The 20,199-nt window shown below is 47.5% G+C and overlaps 1 protein-coding gene across 3 annotated transcripts in view; it reads right to left on the minus strand.

Annotated features, from left to right (window-relative positions):
• Positions 1 to 20,199, minus strand: part of COG2 (component of oligomeric golgi complex 2) — a 329,606-nt gene that overhangs the window by 133,408 nt on the left and 175,999 nt on the right. For all 3 annotated transcript variants that reach the window (XM_040429435.1, XM_040429434.1, XM_040429436.1), the window contains 3 exons: positions 15,029 to 15,090; positions 6,903 to 7,054; positions 5,514 to 5,708 (listed from right to left, as the gene is read on the minus strand). In XM_040429435.1, the coding sequence (XP_040285369.1) occupies positions 5,514 to 5,708; positions 6,903 to 7,054; positions 15,029 to 15,090 (409 nt within the window). The remainder of the gene's footprint in view (positions 1 to 5,513; positions 5,709 to 6,902; positions 7,055 to 15,028; positions 15,091 to 20,199) is intronic.

The following is a 20,199-nucleotide window of genomic DNA, read 5'->3' on the forward strand; positions in this document are numbered from 1 at the left end:
TTGGCCAGCCAAAGTGCCCCCTGTTGGCCAGCCAAAGTGCCCCCTGTTGGCCAGCCAAAGTGCCCCCTGTTACATGCACAGCATAGCGATCAGCCTCTGTGGCTGATCGCTATGCTGTCACCAGTGATGGCCAGTTCGCAGTGTTCGCCGACTAACACATACGATCTGCCATCTTTATTCCCAAGTCTGACGATGCAGAGGTAAGTCCTTACCTGTGCTTGCGTCGCTCTGAAACACATGCGGTCACCGGGAGCAGGTAGTTCCGAGAACAGCCCGATGAAGGCTGTTCTCGGAACTGCCAGCTCCCAGTGACCGCATGTGTTTCAGAGCGGCGAGCGGCGCAGGCACAGGTAAGGACTTACCTCTGCATCGTCGGACTTGGGAATAAAGATGGCAGATCGTATGTGTTAGTCGGCGAACACTGCGAACTGGCCATCACTGGTGACAGCATAGCTATCAGCCACAGAGGCTGATCACTATGCTGTGCATGTAAGAGTAAGCTTATATCGCGCTATACAGGAGTCAGCACAGGCTTCACATAGAAGCCTGTAAGATACAGAGACTGATGGCCAGCCGGCAGTCCTGCACATGCGCACTAGCATTCAGCCTAATGCGCTGTGAAGACTGCCAGCCAGCGCTTACTCCAGCAGGAGGTGGTGACGTCACTCGTGGCGATCAGTCTCCTGCTGGAGAAATAAAGAGAGAAGACAGGAAGAGAAGAAGAGGGACTTCGGCCAGAAGATAGAAAATCCATCAGGAGGGACCACATGACCGGGAGGTGGATCTCCAAACTGGCTGCACTGGGGAAGGTAAGTATAAGGCAACTAACCTTCCCTTGACCGGTTAGATTTAGCTAGCAATTAGTTTTGGTCCGGAGAACCCCTTTAATGTTATCTCCCCCTTACCAGTCAAAGAGTATATTTGCTCTTATCATATATGAAGGAGTCTTTTCAAAGGGAACCTGTCACCTGGATTTTGGGTATAGAGCTGAGGACATGGGTTGCTAGATGGCCTCTAGCACATCCGCAATACCCAGTCCCCATAGCTCTGTGTGCTTTTATTGTGTAAAAAAAAAACATTTGATAGATATGCAAATCAACCTGAGAGGAGTCCTGTCCTGGAGATGAGTCAGGAACAGGACTCATCTCAGGTTAATTTGCATATGTATCAAATAGTTTAGTTTTTTTACACAATAAAAGCACACAGAGCTATGGGGACTGGGTATTGCGGATTTGCTAGCGGCCATCTAGCAACCCATGTCCTCAGCTCTATTCACAAAATCCAGGTGACAGGTTCCCTTTAACTAAGCATTTGTAAAGCTTCACGCCATACCTCGCCCGCTTAGAGGTAACATACTGGCGGAAAATGAGTCTCCCCTTGAAAGCAATGAGAAACTCATCAGCCGCGACCTCCCTTCCAGGTACATAGGCCTGCACAAATTTGGCCCCAAAGTGATCGATGACCAGCCTGACTTTGCACAGGCGGTGGGGGACACATGATGCATTATCTGCATAATGCAGGCAATTCCGGATGGCCTCAAACCGGGAGCGTGTCATGGCCGTACTGTAAAGTGGGGTCTGGTAGAGGACATCCCCACTCCAGTAATGCCTGACACTAGGTTTTTTGACTAGGCCCATGTGCAGCACGAGGCCCCAAAACGTCCTCATCTCGGCTCCAAAAGGAACCTGGGTGTTGAGCAACAAACTGTTGGGCGTACAGGTTTGTTTGCTCCACCATTAGATTAACAAAGTGGTCACTGAAAAAAAGACTAAAGCAGTCGTATTCATTGAAGCCCACTGTGGAAATCTGGATTCCTGGTTGGCCTACAAAATCAGGAATCAAGGGCTCAAAACCCTCTGGGGGTATTCCAGACAAGTTCACCGGTAGGGGGCTCCGGTGGACTTAACTGGTGGGCAGGAAAACTAGTACGAGCCCCAGAGCTTCTCGTACTAGTGTGGGTCACAGGGTCCCTAGCATGGCGGTCTCCGCCGCTTGGGGGCTCATCACGATGATGAGGACGCGGATGACCAAAGGAAAGTGGGGTCATCCTCGTCCTCGCTGGGGCTCTCGGACTCGGAGGCAAGCTGGGCGTATGCCTCCTCGGCCGAGAACATCCGGCGGGCCATAGGTGAATGTGTGTGCGTGTGTGATAAACATTATTTGGTGTGCGTGTGTGTGGGGGCACGGGTGTTTGCGAACTTACCCTAAACCTAACAGAAAAACAAAAAAGTGAAAAAAGAAATAAAATTAAATTCAAACTAAAATTAAATTCAAAATAAAATTAAATGATCAACCATCTGAAGTTAATCAGCGGTGGGGTGTGCGATGCGCTAACAGTGGCCGGACGCTAAGAGTGCCGGCCACAATCGGGGGGGAGGGGGGGGGTCTAGGGTCACACAGCTGTGCTGTGGACCACAGACATCCGATTTTAGGGTGATGCAACAAAAACTGGCGCATTATTTTTTTTCTCACTAACTTTCCCTGAATATCCCTGCCTAACCTAACCTTTCCCTAAATACCTTGGTAGTGCTGGGGCACAGATGGGGTGCTGGGGCACAGATAGAGGTGCTGGCTGATGATCCCTGCAGCTCTGAACTGCCCGCCTGCCCAGCTGACCAATGAGAGGCGACCCTGAGAGGTGATGTCACCATCACCTCTCAGGATCGCAGGATGGTGATTGGTGGTGTATTATCACACCACCGATCACCATCCTGTTCCTGGCATAATGACTCTCCTGGATATCAGCGTGCTGGGTACTCTTATCATCCATTATAGTGGACAAGGATCGACAGTTTTCCAGTAGAGATCCACTGAAGATTGTAGGCTGGCTTGGCTCCTTCTGACCGTGCGCTGAAGGGTTTAAATACCCTAGGGATGGTTCCCTGCCTGAGCACTCATGCGGCCTCAGTAGGAGCTTCCTTCTCCTACTTCCGGAACGCACTCAGTGTGCGTTCCAAGTACCGGAAGTTGCGTCTTACAACTTCCGGTTCGGGTACAGGGCACGCAAATAACTCAAACCCCGCCCCCACCCCTGTAAGCTTCGAGACAGGGAGGAAGGCAGAGTAAAGTTCCCGGACCTCCTGAACACCGCCAGGAGGATCTGGCGTGTCAGCATCCCCTCTCGGTTATGCTGGGACTGCCCAGGGACACTAGTCCGATAAACTATCCAGGACTCAGAAGGATGAATCCCAGGCTTAGTAGGCGGCTCCTAGAGGAGACTTCTGCCTCACCAGGTGCTCCTGCAGCCTAATCCGGCTGTCCACAAAACGTCCTATCCATAGGACAGGAAACAAAACTGGTGGTATAGGGGAGGTATCCCTCCTGAAGTGCTCTCCACGAAAGTTCCCGTTTCCTGTCCTGGATGGAGGCAGTCTCTCAAGGGTGCTGTCATGGGCGTAAGGGAAAAAAAGTGCACGGACCAAATGACGTCCGTAAAAAAAAAAAAAGACGGTGGGGGGGGGGGGGGGATGACGGGGGAGGGAAGGGACAGGGATGGAGGGTGGTTTAGGGATCTGGAAAGCTGCAAATGAAATGTGCAGCTATTCCAGATGTTGTTCTTTCTTCTTTTCTTCTTTCAGCAGGAAAGGGTTAAATCGCAGTGGTGGTGCACCAAAAGTCCCAGCAAGACAACAGCAGGACAGAAAGACACAGAACCTCTCTGCACGCAGTCACCAGTTAGAATGGCTGCTTGCACGGAAGTTCTGCACCTTCCGGTGCAGCTATAGCGCTGCCATTGGCTGGAGCGTTATTCCAGCCAGGAGCAGCGCTGGCAGGGGACCCAAAACAATGGTGTCCCCTGCCTGACCTAGGAGGAGACAGGTGCTGTTCAGCACCGGTCACCTCCACATGGCATCCCCCGCAGCTCCGTATCGCAGCCGGAGCTGCGATGCGCATGTCTGCGGAATCCAGCCAATAGCAGCAATCGGGGCTGCAGGGGGGTGGAAATACGCCTGCTGTACAGAGCAGTCATCGTACCCCGATCACCAAGCGATTTCGCTCAGGGATCGGGTGTACACAGTGCCGTACATGTACAGACCACGCTTCCAGCGCCGTACATGTACGGCGCTGGTATCCTAAGGGTTAAAGGGGTTCTCCGGGCTTTAAAATATTGATGACCTATCCTCAAAATAGGTCATCAATATCAGATAGGTGGGGGTCCAACACCCCCGCAGACCAGCTGTATGAGGAAATGGCACGCACAGTGTGCACATGCAGTCTTCCATCTCTCTTCCTGCTCTGCTGCTTCTTTGCCATAGACATAGCAGCAGCAGTAAGAGAAGGGAGACGGCACGTGCACACTGCGCTCGCAGTCTCCTCATACAGCTGATTGGTGGGGGTGCTGGGGGGGGGGGGTCAGACCCCCGCCAATCTGATTTTGAAGACCTTCCGTAGGAGGCAGGTCCCGATGCTTCTGCAAGGCAGCCTTCCCACCCACTGGATGATTGTCACCACAGCACGGGGATCCGATGGGATCTCTCACCCACCGCAAACATTTTCTATGCCGTGGTCAGTGCTTTTACAGCGATGCCCGGCTATCAATGACTGCCGATCAGCATGACATTATAGTACGTCAAATTGCGGGAAGTTGTCTCCTGCTATGACGTACAATTACGTCATATGTCAGGAAGGGGTTGCATCTTGGGTTGAAAACATTATCATTTTGTCTAATCTGTTCTCATCAGAAAACAGAGACAAAATAGATTTATAGAATTAATGGTGCTATGCAAGCCAAGGCATGAACTACTTTAGTCCATATCTTACAGAACACAGACCCTAAGAGCTTTGTCTCCAGAAGTCCCTAGGTCTGTGTCCTTCATAGACATACAGACCTCACTGCCGTATTAAAAATTGCCTGTAGGTTGAGTTGGAACAACCCCAGAAATATTAGGCAACTAGCAGATTTGGGCGACATTTATTCATTTTTTAAAATGGCAAAAAAAAATGCTGCTTTTTTCCCTATGTTTCTGACACAAAATAAACCATACAAGTAGAGAACAAAATCAAACTGAACACATCCACAGTGTGCACAGCCAAATCCCATAGTATGCTTATATGTCCCAGTCCAAGTATTCCTTGTGTTTTTGGTGGAAATCGCTTAGCCTAGCAGTTTGGTATCAAGCCACAAGCTTGATACAAAGCATATCTGTGACAGACTGAACTCAAATTAAAGGGAATCTGTAACCATATAGCAGTAGGTAAAAAGGTTGGATGCTGTAGATCTGTGCTTATCAGCGGAGTCTAATGATACCTGTGGCATCTCCAGATGTACCAGCAATACAGGCTCTACTCCCTGTCTGCTACGCTGCACCTCCACTGCCGTGAAAGACAGGCCAAGCAGTGAGAACATTCACGCATGACCCTAAGGCTCACGGGCCGTACACGGATGGAGCATCCGGCGGATCCACAGCAGCTGACCATTTTACCTACGGGTATGTGGTCACACATGCTCTTTAATAATAAAACAATATTTGAAGAAAAGCACTAACATGTTAAAATCAGTTGACTGTTCTCACCTGCTCCATTATTTTCTCTATATCTGCAACAATAAGAATCAGCTGATGTGTTGACAACACAGAACACTGGGCATCTGGTATCGATCCAATTTGCTGGTCTTCAGAGCTGGAAGCAGGGGATTCTTCTCTGACAAGGGTTGTCATCAAACTTTTGCTTTCAGTTAAATTGTCTTCTGAAGCCGCACAAATTTCCAACTGTAAAATATTATAAAAAGGGTAACTAACCCTTCATACAACTTTATGTAAAAATATTCTAAATGCCCTACAAGCACACATCACTACTCCTGCCTGTGCCTGCTTCACTCCGCTAAATCCTGGCAAAGGACACTGGCGCATAGCTTCCTGTAATGTGCAATGCAGAGCTAAGCTGAACAAAGCGGGCACAAGCAGGAGCTCTGCATAAAACTCAGATGCTCCTGACTGTCCACTTTGCTCAGTTAATAGCTCTGCATCGTATATATTTTAGGAAACCCAGCAGTGATGTGCTGTGCTATGGTTTAGCTGTGCAGACCTTCATAGGCAGGAGAAGCAATGAGTGCTCCTACCAGTACAGAGCTTGCTGAGGCCCCCTTTCCTACAAAATTTTAAATGCCCTATAGCTCATTTTTGTAATATAATTTATCGATTTAACTTTCCAACTGCCAAAAATAAGCAAAAGTTCACAGTATCTATAGCGCTTTGGAATCTGTACACTTGTACACCACAAACATGTCAATCGGGGTCACTGAATACGTGTCGGTGTGTAGGATTCCAAATTGCTACTGACACCCTCAATTTCGGATGCCTAATTGGGCAGTAAAATAGATAAAGTATTTCACAAAAATAAGTTTTAGAGCATTTATAATATTTTTAAATAAAGTAGTATAAAAGGTTAGAGGATATGCAAATGAGCTTTTAACAAATGAGAGGCCTAGGTCAAAATTTGGGGAAAACAATATCTACTTGGAGAGCGCCTTAAACTGCATGAGAACAGGTGATCAATATCAGACATGACGGGGTCTTCGGCCAATCTGTATTTGAAGAGGAGGCAAAGGATGGGAAGAAAACACATTTTTCTGATAAAGTATTTTACCAAAATAAAATCACTGACCCTACACAATATTAAAACAATATGTAAATGACGGTTACACTTTTAACACTTTTGTGAAAAAATACCAAAGACTTCAGGGTGACATTTTTAAAGGGGTATTCCAGTACTTTGTAGTTATTAGGGTAGGGCTAAATTTTATAGCATGACTGATATAGTTGCAGCCCAAGGGAATACACTGAGCTGCATGTAATCTATTGAACTGCAGCTGTCACTCAATAGTTAAAATCAATCAGTAGAATACAAGCCCAGGGAGTCTAAGAAAGTCTGAAGAAAAATTGGGGAAAAACACGATTCCTCACCTCTTTAATAAATACACAATAGCGTGACAGCAGTTGCAAGGTCAGCTTCCAGAAACGGTGAGCAAGTAAGGGTAGATAGATCTGATCAGACCAGCATGCAGTTAGACAGGCCCATAGGACACTAGTAGCTTTAAGACAATATACACCTTTAGCTGATAAAGACAAGAAAACACAACAAAATAAAATTATTTAACAATCTATCCCTTTAAAAGCTGGAGACATGTACAGCGAAAGTAGTCATGTTAAATAATCCACCCGCTCACGAGCACCATAGTCCCTGGGTATTCTGCCATTTCATTACAGATATCAGAGACATTTAACCCTTCAGATGCCGTGGTGAAAATGTGGGAGCCTCTCACTCTGTCGGTAACAGCTTCCCTGCACCAAGTAAAGGGAAGCAATTGCCTTGTAATGACAGGCTGTAGTCTGCTGAAGGAAAATTCCAATACAGGCCTGCATGACAAAGCACTGCAGTGGAATAAACGGAATTGTCTACTCAGTAATAGATCAAAACCCATGAGTGAACAGAAATGGCAATTATGATTGCTTGTTAGAGTCACCAAGGAATAAATAAGTAAAAAAAAAAAAAAAAAAAATTTGAAAGAGAAAGAGAGACCTCCATCTCATCTGTCGGTCCCAGAATAATCATGGCAACCAAGGGTCTAAAAAGGCCCCAGAGTCTGCCACTAGTACATCACCAGACATCTATTAGGCCATGATCTACAGTGACACTAATGCAGGCACTAATACTTTAAAATATTAGGTATTACACAAGTTAACAAATGAACAAAACTTCAAGTTGAGAGTTAAGTTTAAGGGGTTGTGCCACTTCAACAAATAGCATTTATTATGTAGAGAAAGTTAATACAAGACACTTACTAGTGTATTATTATCCATATTGCTTCCTTTGCTGGCTGGATAAATTTTTCTATCATATTATACGTTGCTCGTTTCCATGGTTACGACTAGAGATGAGCGAATTTCTCAAAAATACGATTCGGCAGGTTTGACGGATTTTCCGAAAAGATTCGATCCGAATTTATTTGCGGCAAATAGCGTTAAAAAACAGTTATTTACTGGCTGCAGAGAGCTTGTATAGTAGAGTGGAACACTGTGCCTTTCAGTAACACGCATAGGGAGTCTGCTGTGTTCGTGAAACAATACTTTGAGTCAGTATGACACACACACACACACACACACACACACGACAGGCGTCGCTCTTAGAATCACTGCACACTTAACTTATTTGGGCAGTTACGGGGCCAAATAACTAAAGTGTGACCAAATAACTCAAGTGTGAACAGCCTTACAGGTCGATGTTAGCGCCAGGTATAAAGAACTGTGCAGAGGCCAAAGATCCAACTGTAGCGTGAAAGTGCGCACTCCTTTTACAAACTCGTCAGCTGATTCCACATAGATGTCTACAGAACCTGTTCTATTTAACGATTATACAAGTAGAGCCCCCCTGACAGAGTGGGGAGGGTGTCGGCAGTAAGTTTGTGTTGACGTCACTGATTATTTTGCCCTTCCTCTGATCCTTCAGAACAATAAACCCCCCCAAAATACGGATTCTGTCTGTTGAGCATCTGCCTTCACTCGGTCAGCATTTGGTCAGTAATCAGTCAGTATTGCTAAAGCCAAAAAAAAAGGAGTGGATCCAAAACAGAGATGACACGTGAATGGAAAGTTTGCATGTCTTCTGTGTTTTGTAACCAGTCCTGCTTTTGGCTACCAAATCATAAGCCAATTCTGATGGGACCATACACGCCTTACAGCTGCTACACAGACAGAATCCATTGTGCGCCTGATTTTTCCTTTCTTCTGACAGAACAGAAGGGTCAAATAAATTATGATGTCAACCAGGCTAAAAAGGCAAAATAGTGGCCCAGTCATGGAGTGGGGACGGTGGGAGAACAGCTTGAGAAGTCCACAGAGTGGCCCAGTGACATAGTGTGGAGGTGGCAGCAGCATGAGGAGGCCACAGACTGGCAAGGTGACATAGTATGGAGGTGGCAGCAAGCAGCATGAGGAAGCCACAGAGAGGCCCAGTGACATAGTGTTGAGTTAGCAGCACCATGAGGAGACCACAGAGTGGCAAGGTGACATAGTGTGGAGGTTTATGCACAGAGAGTAAAAAAATAAGAGAAACTCAAGGCGCCAGTGGAGAGGGAGTGTTGGCAATGGAGTAACTGTTTGGAAACCAAAGTAGTGGGTATAGAAAAAGAATAAATGAAAAAGGACAAAGCCACCAAGGCTACTTTCATACTTGCGTTTGGGGCGGATCCGTCTGGTATCTGAACAGACGGATTCGCACCTATAATGCAAACAATGGTATCCGTTCAGAACGGATCCGTCTGCATTATATTTCCGAAAAAAATCTAAGTCTAATTGTTAGTCAAACGGATCCGTCCTGACTTTGCATTGAAAGTCAATGGGGGATGGATCCGTTTGAAATTGCACCATATTGTGTCAACGTCAAACAGATCCGTCCCCATTGACTTACATTGTAAGTCTGGACGGATCCGTTTGGCTCCGCGCGGCCAGACTGCAAGCTGCGTTCGGGAGTCCACCTCCTGAGCAGAATGGAGGCGGAACGGAGCCAAACTGATGCATTCTGAGCGGATCCTTATCCACTCAGAATGCATTGGGGCTGTACGAATCCGTTCGGGGCCGCTTGTGAGAGCCTTCAAACGGAACTCACAAGCGGAAGTGTGAAAGTAGCCTAAGTGGTGTAGGGGAAGGCTGCTATTGGGAGAACAACGCAGATATCGATCTGTGTGTGAGAATTACGTGAAAAAGATCCAGCTGGTACAGTAGGGCTCATCAGAACATTTATGAACCCAAAAAGACCAGCAAGGAGAAGCGCCACAACCCCTGTAGTGAATCGTAGATGTTAAAGTAGTGACACCTGAAAAGGTGAAGTACTGGAAAACCAAAGTATGAGTAGAAATAAACTTGTGGGAGATATGCTTAAAGTAGGCTTAGTCAATGTAATATAATATGGTATGAATTCCTAAAAATCGGCACAAATATAATGTACAGTAGTATGAGATACAAGAGGGTGTCACTCCAAATATTATAGCTGCTAATCAAGAGAGACAAAGACCAGACCGGAAGGTTTGAGCTAGTGGCTAGTGGTAATTAAAGATTAAAAACGCTCTTTAAAAAAAAAAAAATAATAATAATCTTTAAAAATGTAAATGTTTACTCACTTCACTGGGGGGTGGTTTGCCGGATAAGCTCAAGACACCAGCAGAACCTATATAACCCCCTGGCCGGAATCACATGTAGAGTGATAGGTATTGATGGCAGCTCAATCACAGTAAGCTTCAGGTCAATTCATTTATTGTAGAATTCGGCTCAACGCGTTTTGGAGTAAAAGAGTGCAGACCCCTTCATCAGGAGCAACATATGAGAAAGAACACACATGTCTAGAGAGATAGATATAGAGAGAGAGAGATATACCATATTTTTTGCCCTATAAGACGCACTTTTCCCCCCAAAAGTGGGGGCTAGATGACACCGGGAGCTCAGGTCTCTCAAAGTGACCCCTGCTGCCACACCCCCTTACTCTGCTGTGACCTGTGCCAGAAACATTTCAGCCTCTGCCCCTCCCCTGTGCAGGGCCTGTCACTTCTCTGTCTGACATACTGTTAGATCAAATAATTAAATAAATAAATAAATAAAAATACACCCCAAAAAAGGCTGTAATTTTCTCACTTCACCACAAACGGCTAGTAAGCCATTTTTAAGCCCCTTTTTTCCCCACTAATGCACCCCAAAAAAGGCTTTAGAACATATAACTGCACCGCTGAACAGCAAATAAGCACTTTTTTCCCCCCACTAATACACGTCAAAAAAGGCTGTAATTTACTCACTTCACCACACGGCTAATAAGCCTTTTTTTCCACTAATACACGCCAAAAAAGGCTTTAGAACATATAACTGCACCACTGAACGGCAAATATGGCCTTATGTTTTACCACTAACACACCCCAAAAAGGTTTTAGAATATATAACTGCACCGCTGAAGGCAAATACGCCCTTATTATTTTCCTCTAATACACACCAAAAAAGGCTTTAGAACATACAGTATAACTTCACCGCACAAGGGCTAATAAGACGTAGGAATATTTCCTAGTAATACACCCTGTTAAGGCCTCTTTCACACGAGCGTGATGGATTAGGTTCGGATGCGTTCAGCGTGCGTTCATTGAAAATCGCACCATTTTGCAAGCAAGTTCAGTCAGTTTTGTCTGCGACTGCATTGAGTTGTTAAGTTTTTTCCACGCAAGTGCAATGCGTTTTGATGCGTTTTTCATGCGTGTGATGCAATGCTTCCGGATGCAATACCCTTACTGTAACTTTCTCTACATGATAAATGCAACTTGTTGAAGTGACAAAACCCCTTTAAACACAGTGTAAGGCTACATTCACACGTCAGTATTTTTCTACATCCCGATTTTCGGTCCGTTTTTTGCGGATCCGTTGTTCCTGAAAATGTTTTTGCGGATCCGCAAAAAACGGAAACATGTGAAAACTCAAATCCGACAGTATATTCTAACACAGAGGCGTTCCCATGGTGATGGGGACGCTTCTAGTTAGAATATACTGAGAACTGTGTACATGACTGCCCCCTGCTGCCTGGCAGCACCCGATCTCTTACAGGGGGCTGTGATCCGCACAATTATTGTGCGAATCATAGCCCCCTGTAAGAGACCGGATGCTGCCAGGCAGGAGGGGGCAGACCCCCTCCCTTCCCTGTATTAAACGTGACCAGTGCGGCCCCCCCCCCTCTATATTCATTGGTGGCCAGTGCGGATTCCCAGTATTAAATGTGACCAGTGCGGCCTCACCTCTGCCCCCACCCCCCATCATTGGTGGCCAGTGCGGATTCCCAGTATTAATAAATGTGACCAGTGCGGCCCCACGTCTTTTCCCCTCCCCCATCATTGGTGGCAGCGGAGAGTTCCGATCAGAGTCCCAGTTTAATCGCTGGGGCTCCGATCGGTTACCATGGCAGCCAAGACGCTATTGCAGTCTTTGCTGCCATGGTTACTTAGCAATAAATAGAAGCATTATACTTACCTTCGACTGCGAGCTGCGATGTCTGTGACCGGCCGGGAGCTCCTCCTACTGGTAAGTGAAAGGTCTGTGCGGCGCATTGCTTTTAGCACAGACCTGTCACTTACCAGTAGGAGGAGCTCCCGGCCGGTCACAGACATCGCAGCTCTTCAGGTAAGTATAATGCTTCTATTTATTGCTAAGTAACCATGGCAGCCAAGACTGCAATAGCGTCTTAGCTGCCATGGTAACCGATCGGAGCCCCAGCGATTAAACTGGGACTCCGATCGGAACTCTCCGCTGCCACCCATGATGGGGGGGGGGGGGGGGAAGAGGTGAGGCCGCACTGGTCACATTTATTAATACTGGGAATCCGCACTGGCCACGAATGATGGGGGGGGGGGGGGGGAAGAGGTGAGGCCGCACTGGTCACATTTATTAATACTGGGAATCTGCACTGGCCACCAATGATGGGGAAGGGGGGTGAAGAGGTGAGGCCGCACTGGTCACATTTAATACTGGGGAGGGAGGGGGTCTGCCCCCTGCTGCCTGGCAGCCCTTGATCTCTTATAGGGGGCTATGATATGCACAATTAACCCCTGAGGTGCAGCACCTGAGGGGTTAATTGTGCAGATCACAGCCCCCTGTAAGAGATCGGGTGCTGCCAGGCAGCAGGGGGCAGTCATGTACACAGTTCTCAGTATATTCTAACTAGAAGCGTCCCCATCACCATGGGAACGCCTCTGTGTTAGAATATACTGTCGGATCTGAGTTTTTCACGAAGTGAAAAATCAGATCTGTAGAAAACTTACTGGGAATCCGCACTGCCGCAATGGCCACCAATGAATATAGAGAGAGGGGGGCCGCACTGGTCACATTTAATACTGGGGACAGTGGTGTAGGGATCGCCATAGCAACCACAGCAGTGGCTATGGGGCCCTACGCCACTGGGGGCCCGTCCGACCGCATTCATTTATTTTTAAACAGACACTACACACAGGCAGCCAGGTGGTGGCGTAACTACCGGGAAGTTAGTTAAATATCGATGTCTTAATGTTCAGGGCCCCCTTCACAGCAGCAGTCTTCATGTTCAGGCCCCCTCGCTAATGTGATCTAATCTTACTGTATTCTAAAGTCTCCTGATGTGTCTGGGATTCGAACCCACAACCTCCAATGTATCAGTGTATCAGAGGCAAAGCATTTACCCTCACAGCCATAAAGGAGGCATTGCAACTGATTGAAAAAAAAACTGACTTCTACTGTTATAGCTGGCTAAGTGTACATCTATACACATGACAGCTGCCCCAACACACCCAGCACTGCTATATCTCTATATGACAGCTATCCCAGCACACTCAGCTCTGCTACATCTCTATATATGAGCAGATATAGATGTACACTTAGCCAGCTATAACAGTAGAAGTCTCATATTTTTTCAGTCAGCAGCAAGGCATGTGGTTAGATGCTTTGCCTCTTAAACAGAAGGTCGTGGGTTCGAATCCCAGCAGAAACCTTTTCTGAAATACAAGCACTGACTCCATATATGGACATACAGGGCGGGACACAATACAAGGCTGGACACAGGAAGAGGCTGCATCGCATCGCTGACATGGAGGTAAGTAGAAGTGTTTATTTTTATTTTTTTAATACCCAACTGTTACTGCCATGGGGGGAGCGGGGGGCACTTGATACTGGCACATGGGGGGGGGGGGAGGGGGGTTGGCACCTGATACTGGCACATGGGGGGGGGGGGGGAAGAGAGGCACCTAATACTGTGGATGGCACTGTTTAGGGGAGGGGGATCTGTGGATGACACTATTTAGGGGAGGGGGATCTGTGGATGGCACTATTTAGGGGAGGGGGATCTGTGGATGGCACTATTTAGGGGAGGGGGATTTGTGGATGGCACTATTTAGGGGAGGGGGATCTGTGGATGGCACTATTTAGGGGAGGGGGATCTGTGGATGGCACTATTTAGGGGAGGGGGATCTGTGGATGGCATTATTTAGGGGAGGGGGATCTGTGGATGGCACAGGGGGGGGGGGGGCCATAATTTTTTTTTTGCTATGGGGCCCATGCATTTCTAGCTACGCCCCTGACTGGGGAGGAAGCCTAATTTCCAGGAACGGAATCCGCATAAAACGGATGACATACGTAATGACATACGAATGTCTTCCGTTTTTTGCGGATCCATTGACTTTGTATTGGTCCAGGATCCGATTTTTGTGGAAAAGAATAGGACATGTTTTATATTTTTTCGGACATGCGGAACGGAACAACGGAAACGGACAGCACACATTGTGCTGTTCGATTTTTTCCAGGACCCATTGAAAATGAATTGGTCCAGATCTGGTCCAGATCTGTTCCGCAAAAAACGGAACAGATCAGGAAAGAAAAAACGGACGTGTGAATGGACCCTAATGCAAACATACATTTCTGTGCTATACAGTATGGTGAACATCTCCATTATCTCCTACAAACTTACAAAGTGTCACAAAATGCATCAAATATGCAAGTATTTTGAATCCTGCTATTAAAAGGGTTATCTGAGACTAATAAATGTCCCCAATATGCTTGGGCCCCTCACACTGAATATACTTACCTGGCTCCCCGCGCTGCTCCTGTTCCCCGCACTGCTGCAGCTGCTTCTCCCCGTGCACAGATGAAAACATCCGGTGTTGGAGGGGGAGCAGCTAATAGCAGGCGGGGATGGGGACGAGCCTACATAAAGTTACCTGCGATGCTAGGGGGGCTCGTCCCCATCACTGCATGCCATTGGCTGCTCCCCCCCCCCCCCCCGACACTGGATTTTGTCATCCGCACACCGGAAGAAGCAGCTGCTGCATTGTGGGGACCAGGAGTGGCGCAGGGAGCGAGGAGCCAGGTAAATATAATCAGTGTGAGGGATCTGGGCATATGGGGGACATTTTTTAGTCTCTGATAACGCCTGTAAATTATTTAGCCAGATTTTGAGTTGAGAGACTGTTCCAGCATTTATAGAAGTCCTATTATATGATATATATTATATAATACCAACTAAAATGTGATATGATGATATATACCTGAAGCTTCCTCTAGGCGATAAACTAAAGCAGATTCTAAGCTTCCGGCTATTTCTTTAAACCTAAAAGAGGAAAACAAAATTATCTTTAAAACACCTTCCAATTGCCTTTGCCTAGGATTTATCTTACAGAAATACTGTACATGTGTATGACAAAGATATATAGATAAATCCAAAATCAAATGTAAACCACATTCAGAGAACAATATTTGTAATTTTCCATTGATTTACTGTAGCTGCCTGAAGGTATTTTTTTTTTTTACAGGATGAGTTGTATTTTTCGAAGGCACTATTTTAGAGCTCACAGAACGTGAGAACATGTGGGAATAAAAACAGCAATTCCGCAATAAGTGCAAATGTATACCATTCACCATGCGGCATAAAAGGAGATTTTTGTATAACTTACCAGTAAAATATTTCATTGGGGGACACAGGAACCGTGTGTATAGCCATGTCCTCTAGGAGGCGTTGACACTAGTAAAAGCTGTTAGCTCCTCCCCTGGCAGCTATACCCCCTCTAGCCTGGAGAGAAAGCTTCAGTTTGTGTACAAGTAGTAGGAGAAGCAAGCCAACCAAAGAAAAACACGTGGAAAACCAACCATGTCAAAGGACCCAACGGGGTTCAAACCAGCAACAGCTACAACTGTGGCCGGACAACAATACTGGGTGGGTGCTCTGTCCCCCAATGAAGAGCGAGAAAGAGATTTTACTGGTAAGTTATACAAAAATCTCCTTTTCTCGCCCATATTCATTGGGGGACACAGGAAACGTGGAACGTCCAAAAGCAGTCCACAGGGAGGGAAAAAGCCACAGACCCATGGAAGCAAGCATCCCTGTAGGCATCTAAGAACTTTCGCCTGCAAGACCACGCGCCCCACGCAGCGACCGTTGATGCATAAGTATTTCTTGTGAACATGTGTAAGGAGGAGCCGGGAGCCGCCTTACACAACTGTGCAGCCGAAGCGCGATTCCTCCTAGCCCAAGAAGCGCTCACCGCTTTGGGAGAGTGAGCCGTGACACCTAAGGGCGGAACCCTGCTCCAGGTGCGGTATGCTTCAGCACTTGCAGACCGAATACAACGTGCAATCGCCCCTTGGAGGCCGCCAATCCCTAGCGAGGACCCTCCGGAGAGAAAAGGGGGTCCCCGTACGCCGAGAGGGACTGGAGGCTGCTAATAATGATTAGAGCTCTGACAACGTCCATAATGTAACTCCCTTCCGTAGAGTGCGAAGGAAAGGGACAGTGAAGGAAGAACAATTTCTTCATTGATATGGAAGTCAGAGACCACCTTCGGGAGAAGAAGGAATGGGCTGGCGAACCACCTCATCCTTGTGAAGAACCAGGAACGGGATCTTGCAAGAGAGCACCCCCAACTTAGACACCCGCCTGATGGATGTGATAGCCACAAGAAAAACTACCTTCTAGGACAGGAGGCGGAGTGAGAACTCCCGCAAGGGCTCAAGGGGAGAAGACTGGAACACAGAGAACTATATTCAGATCCCAAGGCTATAAGGACGGTACAGAGGAACCGTATGTGCCACTCCCTGAAGGAAGGTTTCCATGGGCACCAGAGGACGCTGGAAAGCTGCCCCAGGAGAGAAGCGCCAACACCTTACCCATCAGGGTAAGTATGTAGAAAGGATAGGACCGTGGGGAGAGAAAAACACAGAGTGAGGTGATGTCCCGGCTTTAACAGAAGCCCAGGAAGGACCTCCAGGTCCCATAATAGATCCTGGGTTATGCAGGCTTCCTGGCCTGAATCGTAGTGCGGAAGACATCCGCTGAAAACCCTCTCCTCGTCAGAATGGGGGTCTCAATAGCCACGCCGTCATTGAAATGCTGATGTAAGACCAGACCCCGTGAAAGAAGGTCGTCTGAGTGGTAGTGACCAAGGGACGTCTCCAGGAAGGAGAACGAGGTCGCGACAGGGTCATTTCGGAGCAACTAGAATTTGTCGGAATGTCCTCCATCTTGATCTTCCGTAGAACCCTGGGAAGGAGGGGAAGAAACACGTAGGGAGGAAGGGGGGGGGGGGGACTCCAGCCAAGGAGAATAAGGGCATCCACGTCGCATGCTTCCGGAACTCTGGCTCTGGAGAGAAAGGTGGATAGCTTTCGTGTAGATACCGTTAGCACACCCGGACCAATGGAAGAGTCCCTGTAGAAGGAGGGGTGTGGAGGGCGCCACAGCCCACCAGTTGGGACCGGATCGTGCCTGGAATGGAAGGCCACCAAATGAATACCCCGTGCAAATGCAGATGAGGGAAGGTAGCAACGTAGGAACTACCAAGGCATGCAGGGTGGCTTTGAACCATGAGCCAGAGGAGGAAAGACAGAAGATTAGGCTAGGTCCAAGCCCATTCCACTTTCGAGACCGGCGCTATATAGAAGTAGCCAAGGATTAAGTGGCTGTGCAAAAAAAGCCCGAGAAGGAAGCCAGGCAAGGGGAGTCGCACTGTATTGCTAGCCCCATACCCCAGCAGAGGGGGGGGGGGGGGGGTCACCCGTAGAGGCCACCGAATCCAGTGCTAAAAGTCCACCACCTGACGAAAGAGCTGCGCAGTAAGAACCCAAGCATGTAGTGGAAATGCAATACCGCTCCCACAGTGGTAGCCAGCACTTGCCCAGTCAGTGCAAAACTGAGGGGGAGGCCAGAGACTATCCGTAGAAGCCATGTACCATACTGCCCCAGTTAAGTAGAGCTAACCTTAAAAACTACCTGGGAGGTTCCAGCGGACCCCACTGGATTGCGCAGGTGGAGAATTATCAACCAAACGACCCAGGAGGGTGGATTGGGAATGTCAGAGGTCCTTAATGGAATTGCGCATGTGGAGAATTATCAACCAACAACCCAGGAGGGTGGATTGGGAAGTCCAGAGGTTCTCCACTGTATGGCGCAGGTGGAGAATTATCAACCAAACGACCCGGAGGGTGGATTGGGAATACTTCAGCTCTCCTCCACGCGATTTGCGAAGGTGGAGAACTATGCAAAGTCCTCCTTATCCGAGATAGGCCACGGCCCAGGCTGGGACCACACAGACAGGGTGGTCCTGCGGTGATGAGGGCTGAGGAGGGGGACACTTATGAACGCACATTTTCATCTATTTTTTTAAAAACTAGGAAGCAGGCCTCAAAGACAAGAGGCAGGAAGGGGTTAAATCCCTCCACATTATGGCACACTGTACGAGAGGTAGAACCCCAGTAATCAGGTGCTGGTCTAAAAAGGAAGCTGGCCGGGAAGGGTTAAGGAAAGGGGGTCCGTACTTGTCTAGAGGACTGGAGGGCGGAGCTCAGCAGGTGTCTGAGGGGGGGAAGCAGGGCGGGAAGAATTTGCGTCAGAGTGCCCCCCCCAGGGACGAAGACTGCCCCCTTCCTGCGCACAGCCTCAGGAGAGGCCACCGAATTCTGCACCGGCCATCACAGAGGGACCGGAGCAGTGCGAATTTGCGGGCCGGGCAGAGAGAAGCGCGGGCCGAAACACTGTGCGGTGCAAGGTCGATCGTGTGGCGATTAACCCCCTCCAGAGCGCCGTGCTCTCACTGCAGCGAGTCTGCTCCCGAAAGGGGTTGGATCATGGCGGCAGGTGTGGGGAGCGGGAGACTCCTCCTCTGCCCCTCTGCATGACTGACCGAGCGCCCTGGTGCACAGCATTGCGCTTGGCCTCCCTAGAGCAGTGCCATTAACCCCCTATGTGCCTTGTAAGGGGGGAAGACTATGTAGACCAATGACAGGATCTGACCTGCGGCATATAGCGAGTCCTTCAGAATCTCGCCCCTGTAAGACATATTGCAGTCTTTCACAGAAGCCCAGGAAGGCATAGAGAGGGTCTTGAACCCCTGAGGTATAGGCTGGCCCTGCTTGATAATGAACGAGGGAGGGAGAAGAGGGTTAAACATACTTCCCTAGTCCAGTGTACTCACCTCATCTTCATCCTCTTCTCCTGCCGCCATCTTCACCCTTCCTCTTCTCCAGCAGGGTCACCCCTTCAGCTACTGGCACCGTAGTGGCAGGATGCTGGAAGGGGGGCTTGGACGGGTGACCCTTCTGCTGGCGGGATGCAGGGGAGCGAGGCTGCCCTGGTCCACCTTGTCTTTTTGTGTGGGAGGAGGCAGCGTGGCGGGCCAACGCTGGCGTGCTCCCACAGGAGAACAGGGAGGCGAGGCAATAGAAGGAAAATAAAAAGTCTTCAGGAGCTACACACACAGATAGATAGAGAGATAGAGAGAGAGATAGAGATATATATATATATATATATATATATATATCTATATCTATATAATATCAATAAAGAAGACCGGCACTCGCTGTTGATAATTTCTTCGTATTTATTCAGTCACATGTACAGGCAATAAGTGACGCGTTTCGGTGCTAACCGCACCTTCCTCAGACTTATCATCATACAAAGAACATTTCATGTTTAAATAGAGCGCCCAAATACAGGGAAATGACATCACACAGAAAACCACACCCACCAATCAGTGTTAAAACGAAAACATATGAGTTCCTTTAAATTCACTTTAGTTTGTTCCTTACTTCTTTCTTCCTTCATTATGTTCGCTATAAATAATACATAGAAAAAAATCTTTTATTTTCTTACAAAGGATATTTTTATCAAAAAATTATTATTTTCATTATTTTGTTTTTTATTTTTATTTCTTGTTTTAAAGTTTTTTATTTGTTTTTAATTGCACTATTGCAATACTCAAAAATATAACATTGTAGAAAAATTATTATCCTGGGAAAAATATTATTATACCAAGGTCTATCAGAGGAAGCTTTGTACATTATACTCCCGGTTGTGCCGGTCTTCTTTATTGATTCTGCATTGGGACGCCATCCCATAGACTCGTGCACCGTGAATATACAGCAGTGCCGACCTGTGATTATTATATATATATATATATATATATATATATATATATATATATATATATACTGTATATACTCGAGTATAAGCCGACCCGAGTATAAGCCGAGGCCCCTAATTTTACCCCCAAAAAATGGGAAAAATTATTGACTCGAGTATAAGACTAGGGTGGGAAATGCAGCTATAATGCAGAGTGCATGTGTATATAATGCACACACTCTACATTATATACACACATCTGCAAGAGGGTGACTCAGATTGATGGGAGTCTGACTCTGACTCCCTGTATTTAATGCAGAGTGTGTG

This window comes from Bufo bufo, chromosome 4 (genome assembly GCF_905171765.1).
Source record: "Bufo bufo chromosome 4, aBufBuf1.1, whole genome shotgun sequence".
Classification (NCBI taxonomy): Eukaryota; Metazoa; Chordata; class Amphibia; order Anura; family Bufonidae; genus Bufo; species Bufo bufo.